Below are 17,632 nucleotides of genomic sequence, written 5' to 3'. Positions count from 1 at the left end.
GACAAGTTTAGTAGTTGTGCAGGTACATTAATTTACACACTCTTATTTATATTATTAATTAAAACTAGATCCTTCCACTTGCCTAGAATTTGCTTAACCCAATATCAAAAGCTCGTGCACAACCCATTATCAAAAGCACATGCACACAATAAGTACACAATATGCACAAATGAATATCAAACAAACCATGAATAAAATTAATTCCAAAATACATGCAATTACACAACCCTAAAGTCTAATTCATTAATTTCCCACAAATTAACTGTACAAAATAGTCAATTGCACCCAAAACCTTAAATTCCCAAATTGGGAAAACTTAAGTTAAAAAAAAAATGAAAATTCAATTAAAAACACCCCTTTTTTAACTTATAGAAAAGTTTGGAAACTTGGCGTCGGTTGGAAATTGGACAGATTTTGGTCACGCTATTTGAGGATTTAGGGTTCAAGAGATAGGGTTGCGCGAGAGAGGTTTTTGAACAAGGAGTAAATGTTGACTAGGTTGGACAAAATAACCCATTTATATACGAGGACAATTAGGGCATTTCCAGTTTTAAGAAAACCCTATTTCTATCATATTCTTGTGCATTCCTGTGCATGTTTTGTGCATATACTAAAAATCCTATTTGGTCCCAAGATTAGGGAAATGGCTCATATATGTCAATTTCCCTAAAGTGTATGTATCTAAATACTAGTACCTAGTTAAACACACCTAAATTATAGTACCTAGTTGAAAACCCCTAATCATAGATTCATAGTACCTAGTTGAACGCATCTACATCTTAGTACCTGTTGAACACCCTAAACCATACCCTAAATCATAGTACCTTGTTGAACACACTTAAATCATAATACGTGTTGAACACCCCTAAACCATAATTCCTAGCCGAATGGATCTAAATTATAGTACCTAACCGAATGTATCTACATTTTAGTACCTAATCGAATGTATCTAAATTGTAGTACCTAATCGAATATATCTATTGCATAAATGATCAAACCCAACTCCAAACTCAACAATTCATACACAAACAAAATGATAAAAACCGGATAATAAAATCAACCAACACAAAATAAAAAAAAATAAAAAACTAATAAATAAGAAATATCACAAGCACAATTCCACAAAAATGTTACTAAAGTTGAACCCATTCTCTTCGTTGCAAATCGTTGGAATCCACCTAGATACACAAGCCATATGCTATTCAAAACCATCATAAAGAAAATAGAGACCTAAACTGCAAATGATGAGGAAAAGGAGGAAAATTGTAATTAGTGGATGTGTGTGAAGAAATCAACCAATATATGGATGGTTGCTTCTCTTTTTCTAAGAAGAAGCCTAATCTCTAATTTCTTTGATGTTGCATCTTTAAATGCCGGATGCTAATTGTGAATTTGAAAAAAAAAATTCATTCAGATGTGAAACTGTTACAAACATTGTATTAAAGTGTGATTATGTAAATTCTAAATTAGATTTGATACTAGTTATTCTTCCCTATTAGGACTTGCATTCCTTAGAAGAGAAGGATTCTTCCCTCCCTTATTACTATAAACAAAGGCACTGCGGAGGGGGATAACATATCTTCTACACAACCCTATAAACACATATCTCTATAATTATCTTTGATGCCGCACCTCCCTCTCTCCCTTGTCAGATAAAATAAGCCATAACACGTTATCAGCACGCTTCTACCATTGCATTTAAGGAATCTGACATGGAAATTATTCGTCTTCAATCAACGGAGTATTACGTTTCAAATATTCTTAATTGATTAAACTTTGATTTTTTTATTGATTCATATACTTTTATTGATTCAACTTAATTTTTTCTTGTGTTGAACATGATACAAACTTTGGAGATGGAAAGCTGAAATTAAAGATAGAACCCGTTCACAATGTCCATCACACAATCCAAGTTCTTCCACAGCAACGATGTTTAGATATATTTTCAGCCTTGCTTGCATGAATCTTCACCATAATGCATGACCCAACTTTACGTTTTACGAATTTTATATTCTACATAAATTGCATATGCATTATAATCAAAATATTGCTATTATGTGAATTAAATATGTGTTAATAAAGAAAAAAAAAGAAAAAAAGGATGTTAAAACCCTAGAATTCGTAATGGGCTTAAATGCCCTAGTCTACTTTAGATTGGGCATGATCTACACATCCCCAGGCAAAAAAAAAAAAAAAAAAAAAAACAAATATTACGGTATTAAATCTAGGTGAGCAGCGGATTCCAACCGCCTAGCCCTAAGCAGCCAAGTCGCCAGCTTGCCAGGCCAACAGCCTGAGCTGCTGGAGGCAAGCCAAGCCACAAAGCCATGATGGCTTCTACACCCAGAACCCACCCCCGACACCTTCAATAGCATCGTCACCATCAAAACCAACTCAAGCGTGGCCTGCAACCATGCCTAGCCATCGTGGTTGCCTACCTAACGACCTGAAGTCATCTCAATCTTGGTTTTTGGCCATGATTCACATAAATCTCACTGGATTTTGAAAAATGGATTTTCAAATTCGAAAGTTCCATAGGTTTGTAGACGTCAAATTCTTCAACACTCCATCACTAGAATAGTTTCTCCAACAAACTCCGACTTGAAAAGCCGTCTTTGACCTCGAACACAGTTGCCAGTACTAGTGGCTGCGCTAGGTTTTCTTCCCCGGTGACCATATCCAACATACGCTGAGTTGTTCTTGAATCAACCTAAAACCTTATGGGATTTGCTTGTTATGGCCTACAACAAAACAAGTTTTTGTTTTGTTTTTCGGCTTACCTGCAGCAGCCCTATTGTCTTTCCTTGCTCAGCATGCGTGACATAAGCCCGTATGGCTATGGAGTCTCAATGCACTAAGAAGCACACAAGCATAACCCCACGTGGCTGTGGTGCTCACTTACACCGTACCATACCGTTTCCAAGTCCTGTGCTGGTGCATTCGTGTGTATAAAGCACAAGATTGCTGGATCATGCCCAATTTTAGGCTTGCGTCCTGCCGCTTGGCGTGTGACCATTCTAACCCATTTTTCTGGGCTTGGACCCTATTCTTTTTCACGGTTTTTAAAAGCCCATTAGGGCTTTGGTCCAATGCTTTGGACCACCAATTATATTGCCTATTTTTTTGGCCTTATGGGTTTTCATTTTTTCGCCCGAACTTTAATTTTTGGCCTAAAGTCCAAATAATTTATTCAATTATAATCAGACCTCGAAGGCCTACTTATATATATTTGTTGCATATTTTTGTATATATATGTGTTTGTTTGCAGGTACTATGAAACTAAAGTTCATAAACTTTTCTCGAAAATAATTAATTGAATGGATTTAAGTTTTCGAACTTTTATGCATATGATTGGTTCATTTAATTTTACTCTAGGTATAACTAGTGGGAAAGTTAGTTGTCTGACATATAGTGCAACCACGCACACCGTTTTACGTGAATGCATCTATTTCACTAATTTTAAGAATGCACCTCTAACAACCCTCTCAAGTTCATCCAACCTAATCGAAAGATACAGAAAGGCCTGTATAATGTTGTCCAATGACACTATTTTGACCATTCAAGAGGCACTTTATTCTCCACGTTCTGGAAGAACATTGTTGAGCATTAAAGATATCCGAGACAATAATTTGACAATAACTACCACGCTGAAACCTATGTAGAAGACAAAGTTGAATTTCTATGCATCATTTTCTATGAATATGGCCAAAACCTTATTTTAGAGAAGATGGACAAATCCCGAGTGGTTTGTATATTATAACCATACGCCTTATAGAGAGCCATTATGTGGCCGGTTTTACCTCATGGACTATACACAAAATTTCGCTTTGGCATGATCGTTTAGGACACCCTAGACAAACATCAATGCGCCGTATCCTCGAATCTTCACATGGGCATCCACTAACTCGAAGTTTATGTTTGATCCAGGGAATCGCATAATACAAGAGAAAGCCTTCACAAAGGCTGTTTGGGAGAGGTCGCAGTAGTCGGCGGAGTTGCAGTAGTCGGCGGAGTCTCAGCAGTCGGTGGGGCCACGGAAGGAGGAGGTATTGGAGGTTGATCAGTTGGAGCTTCACTACGCGGTGCCACCCCAGAAGACGAAGGCAGATGCGGTTGGAACAAACCCACAAACCTCCGGTGATCAAGTAAAATCTGACCATCAGTTTCCTGCAGCTGGTCAATTTTCCTCTTCATGTTTGTGGCATAATTGTGTGCAAGCTTGTGCAATTGTTTATTTTCATGCTTGAGTCCTCTAATCTCCTCTTTGAGACTCTGTATTTCAGCCACCAACGATTCAACGTGACGGGTTCGAGCAAATAGGCGTTGGGCCATGTTGGACACAGAACCCGCACACTGCACGCTAAGAGCCAGAGACTCCTTAACCGCCAATTCATCAGACCGTCTAGCGAGCAGTCTATTATCTCTGGGGGTGACAAGGTTTCGGGCCACCACCGCAGCGGTCATGTCATTTTTCATCACCGAATCCCCAACGGTAAGAGGACCAGTAGGGGATATGAGGGACGGGCGCCATATGTTGTCTGGAGAAGGAGGGGCTGCTCCTTCATCAAGGTTCAAGTCAAAACGACGGTCGGAAGGGCCAGACATTTTTCAGAGGTGTTAAAGAAAGAGGAGATCGGACAAGTCAAGATCGTAGAAGTGCAAAACGGGAGTTTTTACAGGCAGAAATTCAAGTGTGCTTTGAACGTCCTGCATACCTCTATAAAAATCAGCACGCGATGGGATTTCAGAGATCGAAGAGATGAGCTCAGAAATCGAAGAAGCCATTCGGAGATCGAAGAGGCGCCAGCTTTCTCAAAAGTTGGGCTTGCTCACAAACCACCAATTCCAGATACCGAAGAGAGTCAACTGTCTCAGCCTCGTCAGCACCCATCACACGCAACTCAGCTTTGCGAAAATCACGGGCAGTCTGTCGAAGCACCGATTCCAACCATCTGTCTCTCTCAGCCTCGTCAGCACTTGTCACATGCAATCTCTGCCCTCAACGAAGCTCAGAACTCGAAGCGTAAATTCCAGATATTAAATAGGCCTCTGCTTTATCGAGACATGTCAGCATCTGTCAATTTGCACATCTGCGTTGCGTAAATCACGCGCAATCTGTCGAAATTTTTTGGAGAAGCGGAATGCACGTGGAAACTACTGTTAAATTATCCCAGGCTTGCCGACACGAGTAATGGAACAATGCCTTCCCAGCCATTAAGAAAATTCTATAAATGTTGAACTTCAAAGTGAAGCAGTCTCACCCAACTTTCAGCCTCACTTAACCCTTCATCCTCTCTGAAATGGCTTTCCAACAAACCCTCTCGAGTCACTCTGTATTTTTCATCCCCTGGGATACCCCTGCAAACAACCCATCCAGAGCACAAGTATTTCATATCATAAGGGTTGAGAGCAAGAGTATCTCATATCATGCTTTCTCCCTGTCCTTTCTCCAGCCAGCTCTTGCTCTCGAGTACTCATCATCTTATGCTTTCGCTTTGTTTCTCACTTATAAGGGAAGTGAAGATGATACCTCGAAGCATGTGGAGACAACGTGCTGATTCATCCTCAACTAAGGACAAGGAGAAAGAGAGCAAGAGGTGGGCACTTGGAAAGATTGAAGAAAGAAACAGACCAACACCTCTCCCTCGTGCAGAAGAAACAAGCAGAGAAGAATGCAGCTTGCACAATCATCCCAGCGGAAGGAGTCTGAGATGAAGAACTAGAGAAGCTGCCACATCTGCTTGGAGTACAAATAAGGAATTGCAACATCGCCAAAGAGAAAAGCTTCGCCATACAATTCCAATCCAGTTCAAGATCAAAGCTGTGGAAAGTCAACAAGATCAACTATCTCCAAAACCAGATTTGCGTTCTTAAACTCTACTCTGTCTGGTTTTTACTTTGCCATATTTGTCATGTTTATTTGTCATTTATTATTTGCTTGTTTTTGGTGTGAGTATATGCTTGAAACATTGAGGACAATGTTTGATTTAAGTGTGGGGGGGGGTAACCATTGTTTTGCATGAAATTCGTAGAAATTTATCACCCATTACTTCTAGTGTTGTTCCTTGTTGTTTTAAGTATTTTTTTTAAGCTGTTTTGGAGTGTTTCAGTGTGTTTTGACATAAAAATCCGAAAATTCATAAAAATTTGAAAAATTGTTTTTGAAAATCCAAAAAAAGAGTTGTTTTTGTGCGCTTATTTGTGTCTTAGGGTACCTTCCAACACAATGATGAGGATTCGGTTTGTAATTGCATGACTGTTAAAAAGAGTTATAAACATGGATGAAAGTTTGATTTACTCTTTATTTATGCGTGGTTGTGGTTATAACTTATGAAATCACATGTAATCATAAAAAATAAAAAAAATTAGTTTTTGTAACATGCTTGAAGGAAAGAACTCAAACTAACGCTACAACCTTGTGAGACTTGAGCTTAAACGTTTATTTGGAGAGTTAAAATCTGTGCATTCTTGTTTTCTAAAGTCGTTGCATGATCTCATTATTCTTTGCTTGGTTATTACTTAGAAGGCGTTTCATCATTTAGTTCCAAATGCTAGAACTCATGCCTATTTCATTCAAAGCATGCTATTGATTTGCATAAAACATATTCAAGATGAAGTTGTGTAGTTACCACCACCAAAGCCAAACTGCCATGTATCCCATATCGTTATATGTTTAAGTTAACCCCATTGAGCCTTGATAGCCTACATTCTTTGTTAAACCACATTATCCTTACCTAGCCTAGTTTAGGACCATCCATACCCTTGTTCTTGAAGCATAGTAAAACATGATTCAAATTGAATTTCTTTTGATTAATGTATGGCAGAAAATAAGTGTGGGGGAAGTGTGAGTTATTATGCTTGTTGAAAAGAAAAGAAGAGTTGAAAAAAAAAAAATATGCGAAAAAGAGTTTTAAAGTGCTGCTTGTTGAAGAAAGGGTCCAAAACATAGAATTCGGCCCTAAATATTGCTTGAATTTTCCCTTCGTGTCTAAAAGCTGATTTCTGCAATCTAAGTGAATTCTAAGTTTCAATTTCATTACTTTACTTGCTATTGCTTTAAGAACGATTGTTATCATTATCCTTCATTTGTTAGCCATCACCCCAAGCCCCGTTACAACCCTTAACTTCATCTTGAGTGTCATGCGTTTCAATATGTGGAGTTTGAAATTGATATGAGCATATGGTGTCACTGGTTCTCGCATCTAAGTAGTAGCATTCCATTCATGAGATCATATCTAAACATGCTTATTAACTCCAGAAATTGCTTTCTTTGTGATACATATATGTGAGCGTTCGTTTTCATATCTACATCAATCTTCTCACATATAACTAGTATAGGGTCTGTAGTTAGAAAATCTGAGTGAAAATTGAGTGCATATCTTGTAAGGAATTGAGTGATTTCTCTAAGGCATGTTACTACATCAAAAACATTATTTTAATCGATTAATTGTGAACAAGTAAGTAGTGACTATGATTAAGTACGTGCTTAAGTGTGAAGATGACTCAAATCTGTGGGGATAATGATTTTTAACATGTCATGTGCATTGGAAATCCCTGAGGCAAATGTTGGAAGGTTTAGGTTGTGTTTTATTTACTTTGTTTCGTTTTATCTTTTTGTTTTGCTCGAGGACTAGCAAAAGCTAAGTGTGGGGGAATTTGATAGGAGCACATTTATGCGACTTAGTTGGCTTGTTCTTGTGCATTTATGTCGTGTTTCCTTAGTTATTTTAATGTTTAAAGTCATTTTCGTGTGTTTTCAGATTTTATGGACAAAGTATGCAAGAAGATGCATTTTGGAGGCCTTTGGAGCATGTTTCGGGCTTGGAATGGATAGCAAATGCATGGGCCAAGTGGATGGACGAATTTGAGAACTAAAGAGGCCAAGAATATGAAGAATTATGGTCCAAAAGATGAAGAAAACAGCCCAAAAATCTGTCACCCCAACTTGCATTCCTTGCCATGCAAACCACATAGAATTCCCTTTGGATTCCATGCCATGCTTGATCACTCTTGTCCCCTACATAATTTCTAATTTCATGCTTCAATTCATTTAATTATTACACTCAATTGCTTGATACCTCTTGTTCCCTTCACTCATTAGATTTTAGACAACATTTACATCCATTACATGCACCAATTGATGCTCCATCATTCACATTTGGAATCCAATGCCATGTGCAACACATGTTGTTGCACCTTTGACCCATTTGTTGACACATTTCACCTCCTTTTCCATCTCTATGCAATGTACACAATCATTCATGCTCCCTAGCTACAACACCACTCCATTTTACCCTTCACACTTTGCATCATTACTTCATTTTCACCCTTGGACCATTGCACACCACACACACAAATTGCCATGCATTTCATCCTTAACCTAACCTGATTTTCTAAGGTTTTTGGGGCCTATAAATACATGTTTACACCCCTTGGCCAAAGAACAATCCCCCATATTCATCATTTTATCACAAAAATTCGTCCATACACACCCTAGGAAGCAAAACACCCCAAAAACACCATTCTAGTGCCTAGAAAACATAACAGCCACTCCACCTTCTTCCACCCTCTTTGCCTAGTTCTCCACCACCCTCCAACCCTCAAACACTCCTCCACACTTACCCTAAACCTTTCCATACCATTCCCCATCCATTCTACACCATAAAAACCACCCAAAACCGTCCAAAACCTCTAGTGCCGCTGCTTGCAAGGAAGGAAAGAGAAGGAACATCTTGTGCCGTGCCTATGCCCAAGCCTCGGGAGTGTTGGAGCGTTTCTAGGTGTTTTCTATCTTTGTTTTTAATGTCTAAATTTATGCATCTTTGCTTTGTAAGCATGAGGAACTAAACCCCTCTTAGTTAGGGGGTGATTCGAAACCATGTTCATACTTGCAATATGATTTGATTACATCCAGTTGTGATTCATAAGTTGTGAATTCAATTTACTTATCCGTTCATATAAAAACTAATTTGTGTATGTTGGTTAAGAGTGCACGCTTAATTTTCATGCATGAATTTGGCGCTAGAATATAAGGGAGTTTCACCTAATCGTTATAAACTTATATTCACAAGTAGTGAAGGTTGCTAGTCACAATCACGTTAAGTAAACTCTTGGCATAAGTTTCATGCAAATCATAGTAACGAGTGCCTCGTCAATGCTTATGTTTTTCATAGAACTTAATGATTCTTGCTTGTATCTCTATTATGCAATTCATGTAGGGAACTTGTAGGGAATGTTTTGGGTTGTCGTATGCAATCATCCAACCTAATAACATGTGGAAAAAACTGAGGGTTAATTAGTGCAATTCACGGTTAATTTGGGGCGTTGAGTATTCATAGCTTATCGAAAAGCAACTGGAAATCGTTTTGTATGCAAGTGTGACATATGTGGAGAAGAACCTCCTAGCTAATCTTCCATCCATAAGTTTCATTCAAATTCACTTACAATTTGTTTTGTTTTACAAAGTTTGTTTTGTTTTCAAATTCATTAAAACCAAAATCCCCCTTTTACTTTATTGTTTCAAAGTGTTTAATTTCTGTTTTGGTTGTGTGTTAGAGTGTTTTGATTCACCCAAATTTGTCTAAGAATTTGTTTACTTTGTTCTTGTCTTAATTTAATTATTTTCGTCAAAAATCAACCCCATCTTATTTCTTTGAGTCATATTAATTAGAACTTGTCTTAGATTATGTTTTTAATGTTTTAGTTCATTAGAAAACCAAAATTTGTCCAAGTTTGTGTGAGAGTCCCAAAATTGCCCAGATTGTGTTTTTAAGGTAGTTTTGAGTGTTTAGGGGCTGTTTTGAGTCTTTTGGTTTGTTTTAGTGTTTTAAAGTATAGTTTTGCATTCTTTGAGTCTAGTTAGTGTTTTAAACTTTGTTTTCACGTTTTCAAGTCAGTTTCCAAGTGATTTAGTAATCCCTCCTAATCCCCGGCCTAGAACGATCCCTACTTACATACTTTACTACAATTGATAAAAAGAGGGTTTAATTTGTGTGTTTAGTTATTTTACGCATCACTTATCAGTTTGGTAATTTTTGAAAATTTGAGTATACATCTTATGGACATAGTAACTGCGTATCTCTATGCGGATCTTGATATGAAAATTTATATGAAAGTTCCCGAATGACCTACTTTGACTGGATCAAATAGTTCCAAACCTCGGAACACACTCTCAATTTGGCTGAGTCGTTCACTATATGGTTTGAAGCATTCTACAATAATGTGGTATAACTATCTGAGTAAGTATTTGACTAGTTAGGGATATGTGAACAACGAACTATGCCTTTACGTGTTCATTCAGAATTCACATTTCAATTTTGCGATTGTTGCAATTTTTGTCGGCGACATGAATCTCATTGGAACTCCTGAAGAGCTCGAGAAAACTGCCACGCACCTGAAGTCGAAATTTGAGATGAAAGATTTAGGAAAGACTTGATACCGTCTATGTCTCGAGATAGAACACTGTTCAGATGGAATCTTAGTACATCAATTGAACTACACCTACAAGGTGTTGCACCACTTTAATGAGGATAAAGTGAAGCTTTCGAGTACTCTTATGGTCGTACAATCACTAGATGCAAAATGAGATCCCTTCCGTTCAAAGGAGGATGAAGAAGAGATTTTGGAACCTGAAGTTCCTTATCTAAGTGTTATAGGCACTTTATTGTACTTAACTCAATGCATTAGACGACATCTCATTCGTTGTTAATCTTTTGGCCAAATATAGTAATGCACGACATGTAGATAGATTGGTGTTAAAGACATCTTCTGTTACCTCAAGTGATGCCACAACCCCTCTTCATTCTTAAGTCGATTCTCGCCTTATTGGTTATATCGATGCATGTTACTTATTTGACTCGCACAAGGCATGCTCTCAAACGCGTTACGTCTTTACCGTTAGAGGCACCACAATATCGTGAAGGTCAACTAAATAGACTTTAGTTGCCACTTCATCTAACCATGCTGAAATACTCGCCTTACACGAAGCTACTTGGGAATGCTTTTGGCTGAGAGCGGTTGTGGACCACATTTGAAGCTCTTGCGATCTTTACCCCGTCGTTGACGTCCCCATAACATTCTACGAAGATAGCGCAACATGCATCGAACAACTCAAGAAGGGTTACATCAAAGGAGACAACACCAAGCACATTGAGCCAAAGTTCTTCTTCTCACATCAACAACAAGAGCATAAGAAGATTGAAGTCACGCAAATCCATTCATAAGACAACCTGGTGGACCTCTTCACAAAATCACTATTGAAAGTGATGTTTCAGAAGCTTGTTCAACGAATAGGTATGCGTAAACTTTTTGAGTTGTAAACTTTGGAATTATGTCAAACTTAGGGGGAGTACTGAAGTATACTTGCTTGATCTTACTGTCATCTTTTCCCCTACGACTAGGAGCAGTTTTCCCTTTGGGTTTTTGCTACCTAACGAGGTTTTGATGAGGCACCCACCTTGGGTTGATCATATCCTTGATGACGTCCTGTAGACATTTAATTTGACTTTGCATTTTCGCACACACTTTTCCTTGGACTATAGGTTTTGTCCCTACTTGGGTTTTACCATAGCCATTGGGTTTTTTGTGAGACTTAGTTTCATATGCAAGTTCCTTCTTTTGTTTGAGACTAGCGTGTTCCTAGAATCAGTGCCGATGAGTCGGCTTCCTCAACTCCACAAGATGCCGAATCTACTTGAGTATATACACACTGAAGGGGGGTGTTATAAACATTGTATTAAAGTGTGATTGCGTAAATTCTAGATTAGATTTGATACTAATTATTCTTCCCTATCAGGACTTGTATTCCTTAGAGGAGAATGATTCTTCCCTCCCTTATTACTATAAATAAAGGCACTGTATAGAGGGAATAACACATCCTCTACACAACCCTACAAACACATATCTCTCTACTGCAACGCCTCCCTCTCTCCCTTGTCAGATAAAATAAGCCACAACAGAAACCTTTTAATAGCAATATTTAGGGATAATATTGGAAGACAAAACATAGTAAAGTTACATCTAAGAAATTAAATATGACGTGGATTATAAATGATTTGGACACAAGTCAAATGATTAAAATTAGTTTTTAATCTTACTCATCACTGTATTTATCTAAAAGTAATCATTTTTAAGGACTAAATCTAGTTTTCTATTTACTGAATATGATTTAACAAGTAGACAGGTCAAAGTAAACAAAATGTAATAATAGTATTATAAAATCAACTTTGTCTAGAATCATATATATAGCCATGTATTTTCCTTTTCTGTAGCGTGCAACGTGATAGTCCTCCACTGAAATATATGACGTCCAATGAACACCTAGTAGAATGCATGAAAACGTGATATTTTAGACATTAATTTAGTTTTTCTTTCCTTGGTGCTACCTTGAATGCGTCTTTCAATCAATTGTGGAAGCTTTCTCTCAAGAACGAGTCCCATAAGTGCGTGATTAATTTCAAGGCTTATTATATTGTGCTGGTAAGACTTTCAACTCTCGGCGTATAATTTAGAAACTTTCTATATTTGTGTATATGGAGTGCGTTCTTGGATGGAACAATTAAAACCCAGCAATTGAGTCTCATAATCCAACATGTTCATCTCCAAATCAATCCCTCTGTGTCTCTTAGTCCTATGTCTTTACCACCATTCAGCCATTGGTGCTTCCCCACTTTCCCATTCTTGTTTCAGCCCTGAAAACTACACTACCAATAGTCCCTATGGTGCTAACTTAAACTTACTCTTCAATCTTTTATACACCAAAGTTCCTCCTACTGGCTTTGCCCTTGATTCGACTGGCCATGGCCAAAACCAAGTCCACGGCACGGCTCTATGCCGTGGTGATGTCTCAGAAAAAAACTGCAATACTTGCGTGGTTGACGCCGGTAAAGAGCTCCGTCAACGGTGTGCTTATAGCAAAGGAGCCGTTATTTGGTACGATCACTGCCTCTTAAAGTACTCGGATGTGAGCTTCTTTGGACAGATTGATTATGCGAATAGGTTCTCTATGTCGAACGTCCGAGAAGTAGATCAGAATGGAACACTATTCAATGAGAAAGTTAAAGAGTTGTTAAGCGAGTTATCTAATGAAGCTTCTGATGCTAATCCAAAGCTTTATGCTACCGGTGAGCTACAACTCGATACAGTCACAACGTTGTATGGTATTGCTCAATGCACAAGGGACCTCTCTGCCGTTAATTGTAAGAAGTGTCTTGATGGTGCAATAAGTGAACTGCCCAGCTGTTGCGGTGCAAAACGAGGTGGTCGTGTTGTTGGTGGAAGTTGCAATGTTGGTTTTGAACTATATCCCATTGTTGGTACTTAGATCATAATTGTTATAAATATGAAGTATCTTCTATTTATTTTTATAATGTAATCAACTTATTCATGTATTAATACCTTACAAATAAATGAAGTTCTGATATGGGGAATGTTTTTTTTCTTTGAAATGTTGCGGAATGTTAAACAAATTAAAGAACCAAAAGCAAAAAATAGATTACAAACTTGGACTATTATTTTATTGACTGAAAAGAAATAAGAACACTATATAATTTTCAAAAAAGTATACATAACTCAAAAAGATTACGTCTTACCAGACTTTATTCCTATCAACTGAGTTACAAGACATGTTTATAATGATCCAATCCTCAACAAACAAGAAAGCATTCTTATCCTACCAACAAAATCCTAATATACAAAATCCTAAGAATACTCTAATATAGAATACATCAAATTGCTAAACTTTCAATATATATTAATCGAACTTATTTACCCCTTGTCTCAGACTCTCAGTTGTCTTATTATTTTGCCATCTTGTTCTATGAAATATAAATTTTTTTACAGAATTCTTTATTAACTCTAAAGAATCAATGAAATCTTGAGACTAAAGAAAATGAAGAACAAGTAGTAAGAAAGAGAGAGATAGACGTTTCTGTTTTCAATGAATAGTAGAAAGCTTTATGATTACATGATACTGCTCTAAGTCTCTAAACAAGGCTTACATAGAAACTATAATGAGCAGATTTACACTTTTACCCTTCCAACAAACTCTAACTCTAACTGTTTTTCAACAAACTCAATCTAATCCAAATTTAACAAACTCAATCTAATCCAAATCTATATGGTTAATACTCCCCCCTTAAACAGAATTGGGATCTCCCGAATTGTGTTTGCAGCACTAAAGAAAGAGATGATCATGACAATGAGGAGGAGTTGATATGGATAGGATCTTGATCTGCTATTGTCGGCACTTGCAATGTTTGAGAACATTGTGGATTATCCTCAGGCACTCCAACATGAAGATTGGCACAGTGGTGAATGAACACTGGACTATGCAAACCTTTAGTGAACACATCAGCGACCTGCTCATTTGTGGATATGTACTGAACAGCAAGATCTCCTTTTTGAACTTTCTCTCGGACAAAGTGATAGTCCGTATCAAGATGTTTAATCTTCGAATGAAACACTGGATTAAAACATAAAGCTAGAGCAGAAAGATTATCACAATGTAGAGTAGGAGGTAGTGTAAGAACTTGATGGACATCCTTAAGAAGAGAACGAATCCAGAATACATCAGCAGCACAATGGGCCAAGGCTTTGTACTCTGCCTCTGTGGAACTTCGAGAGACCGTTGCCTGTTTCTTTGACTGCCATGAAACCGGATTAGAACCTAAGTAAACCACATAGCCTGTAATGGACCGTCTTGTATTAATATCTGCTGCCCAGTCAGAATCAGAGTATGCATTTATCTGAAAATCAGAAGAGTGAGTGTATCGGATACCACAGGTTGCTGTACCCTGCAGATATCGTATGATTCGTTTGACCAGATGCATATGTAACTCAGTAGGATTGGTCATATATTGGCATACGACATTGACAGAGTGTGCTATATCAGGCCTAGTAAAAGTAAGATATTGCAAGGCTCCAACCAGGCTTCTATAGTGTGTAGGATCAGACAATGGGATTCCCTCCGTTCGAAGTAATTGAGAATGTGGTTTTGAAGGTGTTGAGGTTGGCTTACAATGCTCCATTCCAGCCTTTTTCACTAATTCCTTCGTATACTTTGACTGATTCACAAACAAAGAACCATCTGCATTATAGTGAATTTGAAGACCCAGAAAATATGTCAACTGACCCATATCTTTTAAATCAAACACATCTGCAAGATTGTTAATCACAGCTTGAATCTTCACAGGATTGGATCCGGTCAGAATGATGTCATCAACATATAACAGAAGCAAAATAACATCACTCCCATCAGCTTTCACAAACAAACTTGTATCAGACATCGAAGTTTTAAACCCGAGAGCAGGTAAAAAACTAGTAAACTTGGAATTCCAAGCTCTTGGAGCTTGTTTCAAGCCATATAAAGACTTACTAATCTGCACACATGATTTGGATGGTTTGGATCCACAAACCCTTGGGGTTGTTTCATATACACTTCTTCTTCAAGTTCGCCATGTAAAAAAGCATTTTTAATATCTAACTGTCTTAAACTCCAGTGAAATTGTGCTGCCAATGCCAAGATAAGTCGTACAATTGAATGTCGAACCACAGGGCTAAAGGTTTCTGAATAATCTACCCCGTGCTCTTGACTAAAACCTTGTGCCACCAATCGAGCTTTGTATCTTGACACTGTCCCATCAGGATTCCTTTTTACCTTATAGACCCACTTACACCCTATCACTGTTCTATCACTTGGAGGGAGAACAAGGTTCCATGTACCCTGAGACTTGAGGGCATCATACTCCTCCTGCATAGCCTTTTGCCATTGAGGAACTGTTGATGCAGCTTTAAAAGTCCTTGGTTCCTCTACTTCATGTATGTCAGCCAAGAATGAAAAACCACATGATAAAGAGCAATTGGACTCCCCAGTATCACTATCCAGAAACTGAAGAGAGTCTAGTTGAGGTAATGAAGCCATAAATGATGTGTAATCTCTCCGCACAATAGCACCAGTCTTAAGTCTAGTTTGAATAACATTGTCCTGGGACGGTGATTGAGAGTGTGTATGTGATGGAGGCAAAGAAAGAATTACCTGAAGCTGAGCAGGATCAAGGACAGGAAGCAAGGGACCTGCATGTGGAGATGAGGAAAGAGTTTGTGGAAATGCCTGTGTTTCAAATTCCCGTGTGGTAGAACTACCTGTGTTTGAAGAAGAAATGGATGTCTGTATATCATGATGAACTGCAGTAGAAGATGAAGAAGATGCTTCCTGACCATGTTGAGAACCTGAATTCCCATGATCTGAAGATCTCTGGACCACTGGAATTGGGACCACTACACTGCTAAACCGAGAATGAACTGGAACATCTTCTTGAACTGAGGATTTTAACAATGCATAAGGAAAGACACGTTCATAAAAAACAACATGTCTGGAGATGAAACATTTCTTAGTCTGAACATGATAACAAATCACACCTTTATAGCCGATAGAATATCCTAAGAACACACATTGGGCAGATCGAGGTTGTAACTTGTGAACAGAGTAAGGTCTTAACCAAGGGTATACTGCTGACCCAAACACTTTCAAACTTTTTAACTCTGGAATCTTGGCAAACAATTTCGTATAAGGTGACTCCATAGACAACCCTTTACATGGCATTCTATTAATCAAGAATACAGCATGTTTACAAGCATAGTACCAAAACTCAATTGGCAATGCAGCCTGAACAAGAAGAGTTATGGCAGTTTCTACTATATGTCTATGTTTTCTTTCAACAACTCCATTCTGTTGAGGAGTGTATGGACAGGAAATCGAGTGTTCAACACCTTTTGCATCAAGAAAGGCTTTAAAAGAATGACCTGTGTACTCTCCCCCCCCCCCATCAGTTTGTAGACACTTAATGACAACACCAAACTGTGTATGAACAAGATTATAAAATTTCAGAAAAATGCTATACACATCTGATTTGTTATACATTAGGAAAATCCAAGTATATTTGGTATATTGATCAACAAAAGTTACATAGTATCTATACCCCTCTACTGTTTTGACTGGAGCAGGACCCCATACATCTGAATGCACCTTTTCAAATGGAAAACAATACCGATCACTGCTAGGAGAAAAAGGAAGTCTACACATCTTTCCTTGAATACAATGAGTACATATACTATGACTTGCATCTAAATCGACTGGTATGTTTGACTGTCTTAACATGATAGACATTATTTCATTAGTCGGATGACCAAACCGTTGATGCCACAAGGTGGATTTGACTAATTGCCCAAGAAAAACAGAAGGTTCCTGAACCACAGATTGTGCTCCTCTTGAATGCTTGACAACAGGAATTTGAAACAATCGGCCGGCTCTACTCTTTCCTCTGTACAGGATGGCCCTTGTCTTCTTGTCCTGCACAAAAAATTGAGTCTCATCACAGATAAACCAACTATGATTGTCAGCACATAATTGTTGAACAGAGAGCAAACTTCGAGCTATTTTTGGCACATGTAAAACATTGTTAAGAACAAGATTATGAGAGTTGGTTTTAATTGTAGTTGCACCAGTATTTGCAATAGATAAACCTGTCCCATTGCCAATTGTAATTGTATCAGAACCTTGAAATGGTGTGACTTGACTCAGTGTGTTGACATCAGCAGTGATATGGTGAGATGCACCAGTATCCACAATCCAAGC

General features: G+C 38.0%; 2 protein-coding genes across 2 annotated transcripts; one reads left to right on the top strand and one right to left on the bottom strand.

The window, feature by feature from the left end:
• The first annotated feature begins 12,559 nt into the window (after positions 1-12,559).
• On the top strand, positions 12,560-13,437 carry LOC126624697 (cysteine-rich repeat secretory protein 38-like). The gene has a single exon (XM_050293791.1). It carries the CDS (start codon positions 12,590-12,592, stop codon positions 13,319-13,321), a length of 732 nt encoding a protein of 243 aa, XP_050149748.1. The 5' UTR covers positions 12,560-12,589; the 3' UTR covers positions 13,322-13,437.
• A 752-nt stretch (positions 13,438-14,189) lies between these two features.
• On the bottom strand, positions 14,190-15,284 carry LOC126622541 (uncharacterized mitochondrial protein AtMg00810-like). Its single transcript, XM_050291332.1, has one exon. It carries the CDS (start codon positions 15,282-15,284, stop codon positions 14,190-14,192), a length of 1,095 nt encoding a protein of 364 aa, XP_050147289.1.
• Between the last annotated feature and the right edge of the window lie 2,348 nt (positions 15,285-17,632).

This window comes from Malus sylvestris, chromosome 5 (assembly GCF_916048215.2).
Source record: "Malus sylvestris chromosome 5, drMalSylv7.2, whole genome shotgun sequence".
Lineage (NCBI taxonomy): Eukaryota > Viridiplantae > Streptophyta > Magnoliopsida > Rosales > Rosaceae > Malus > Malus sylvestris.
Note: the sequence above shows the minus strand (reverse complement) of the source record. Positions and strands in the feature narration are given on the sequence as shown.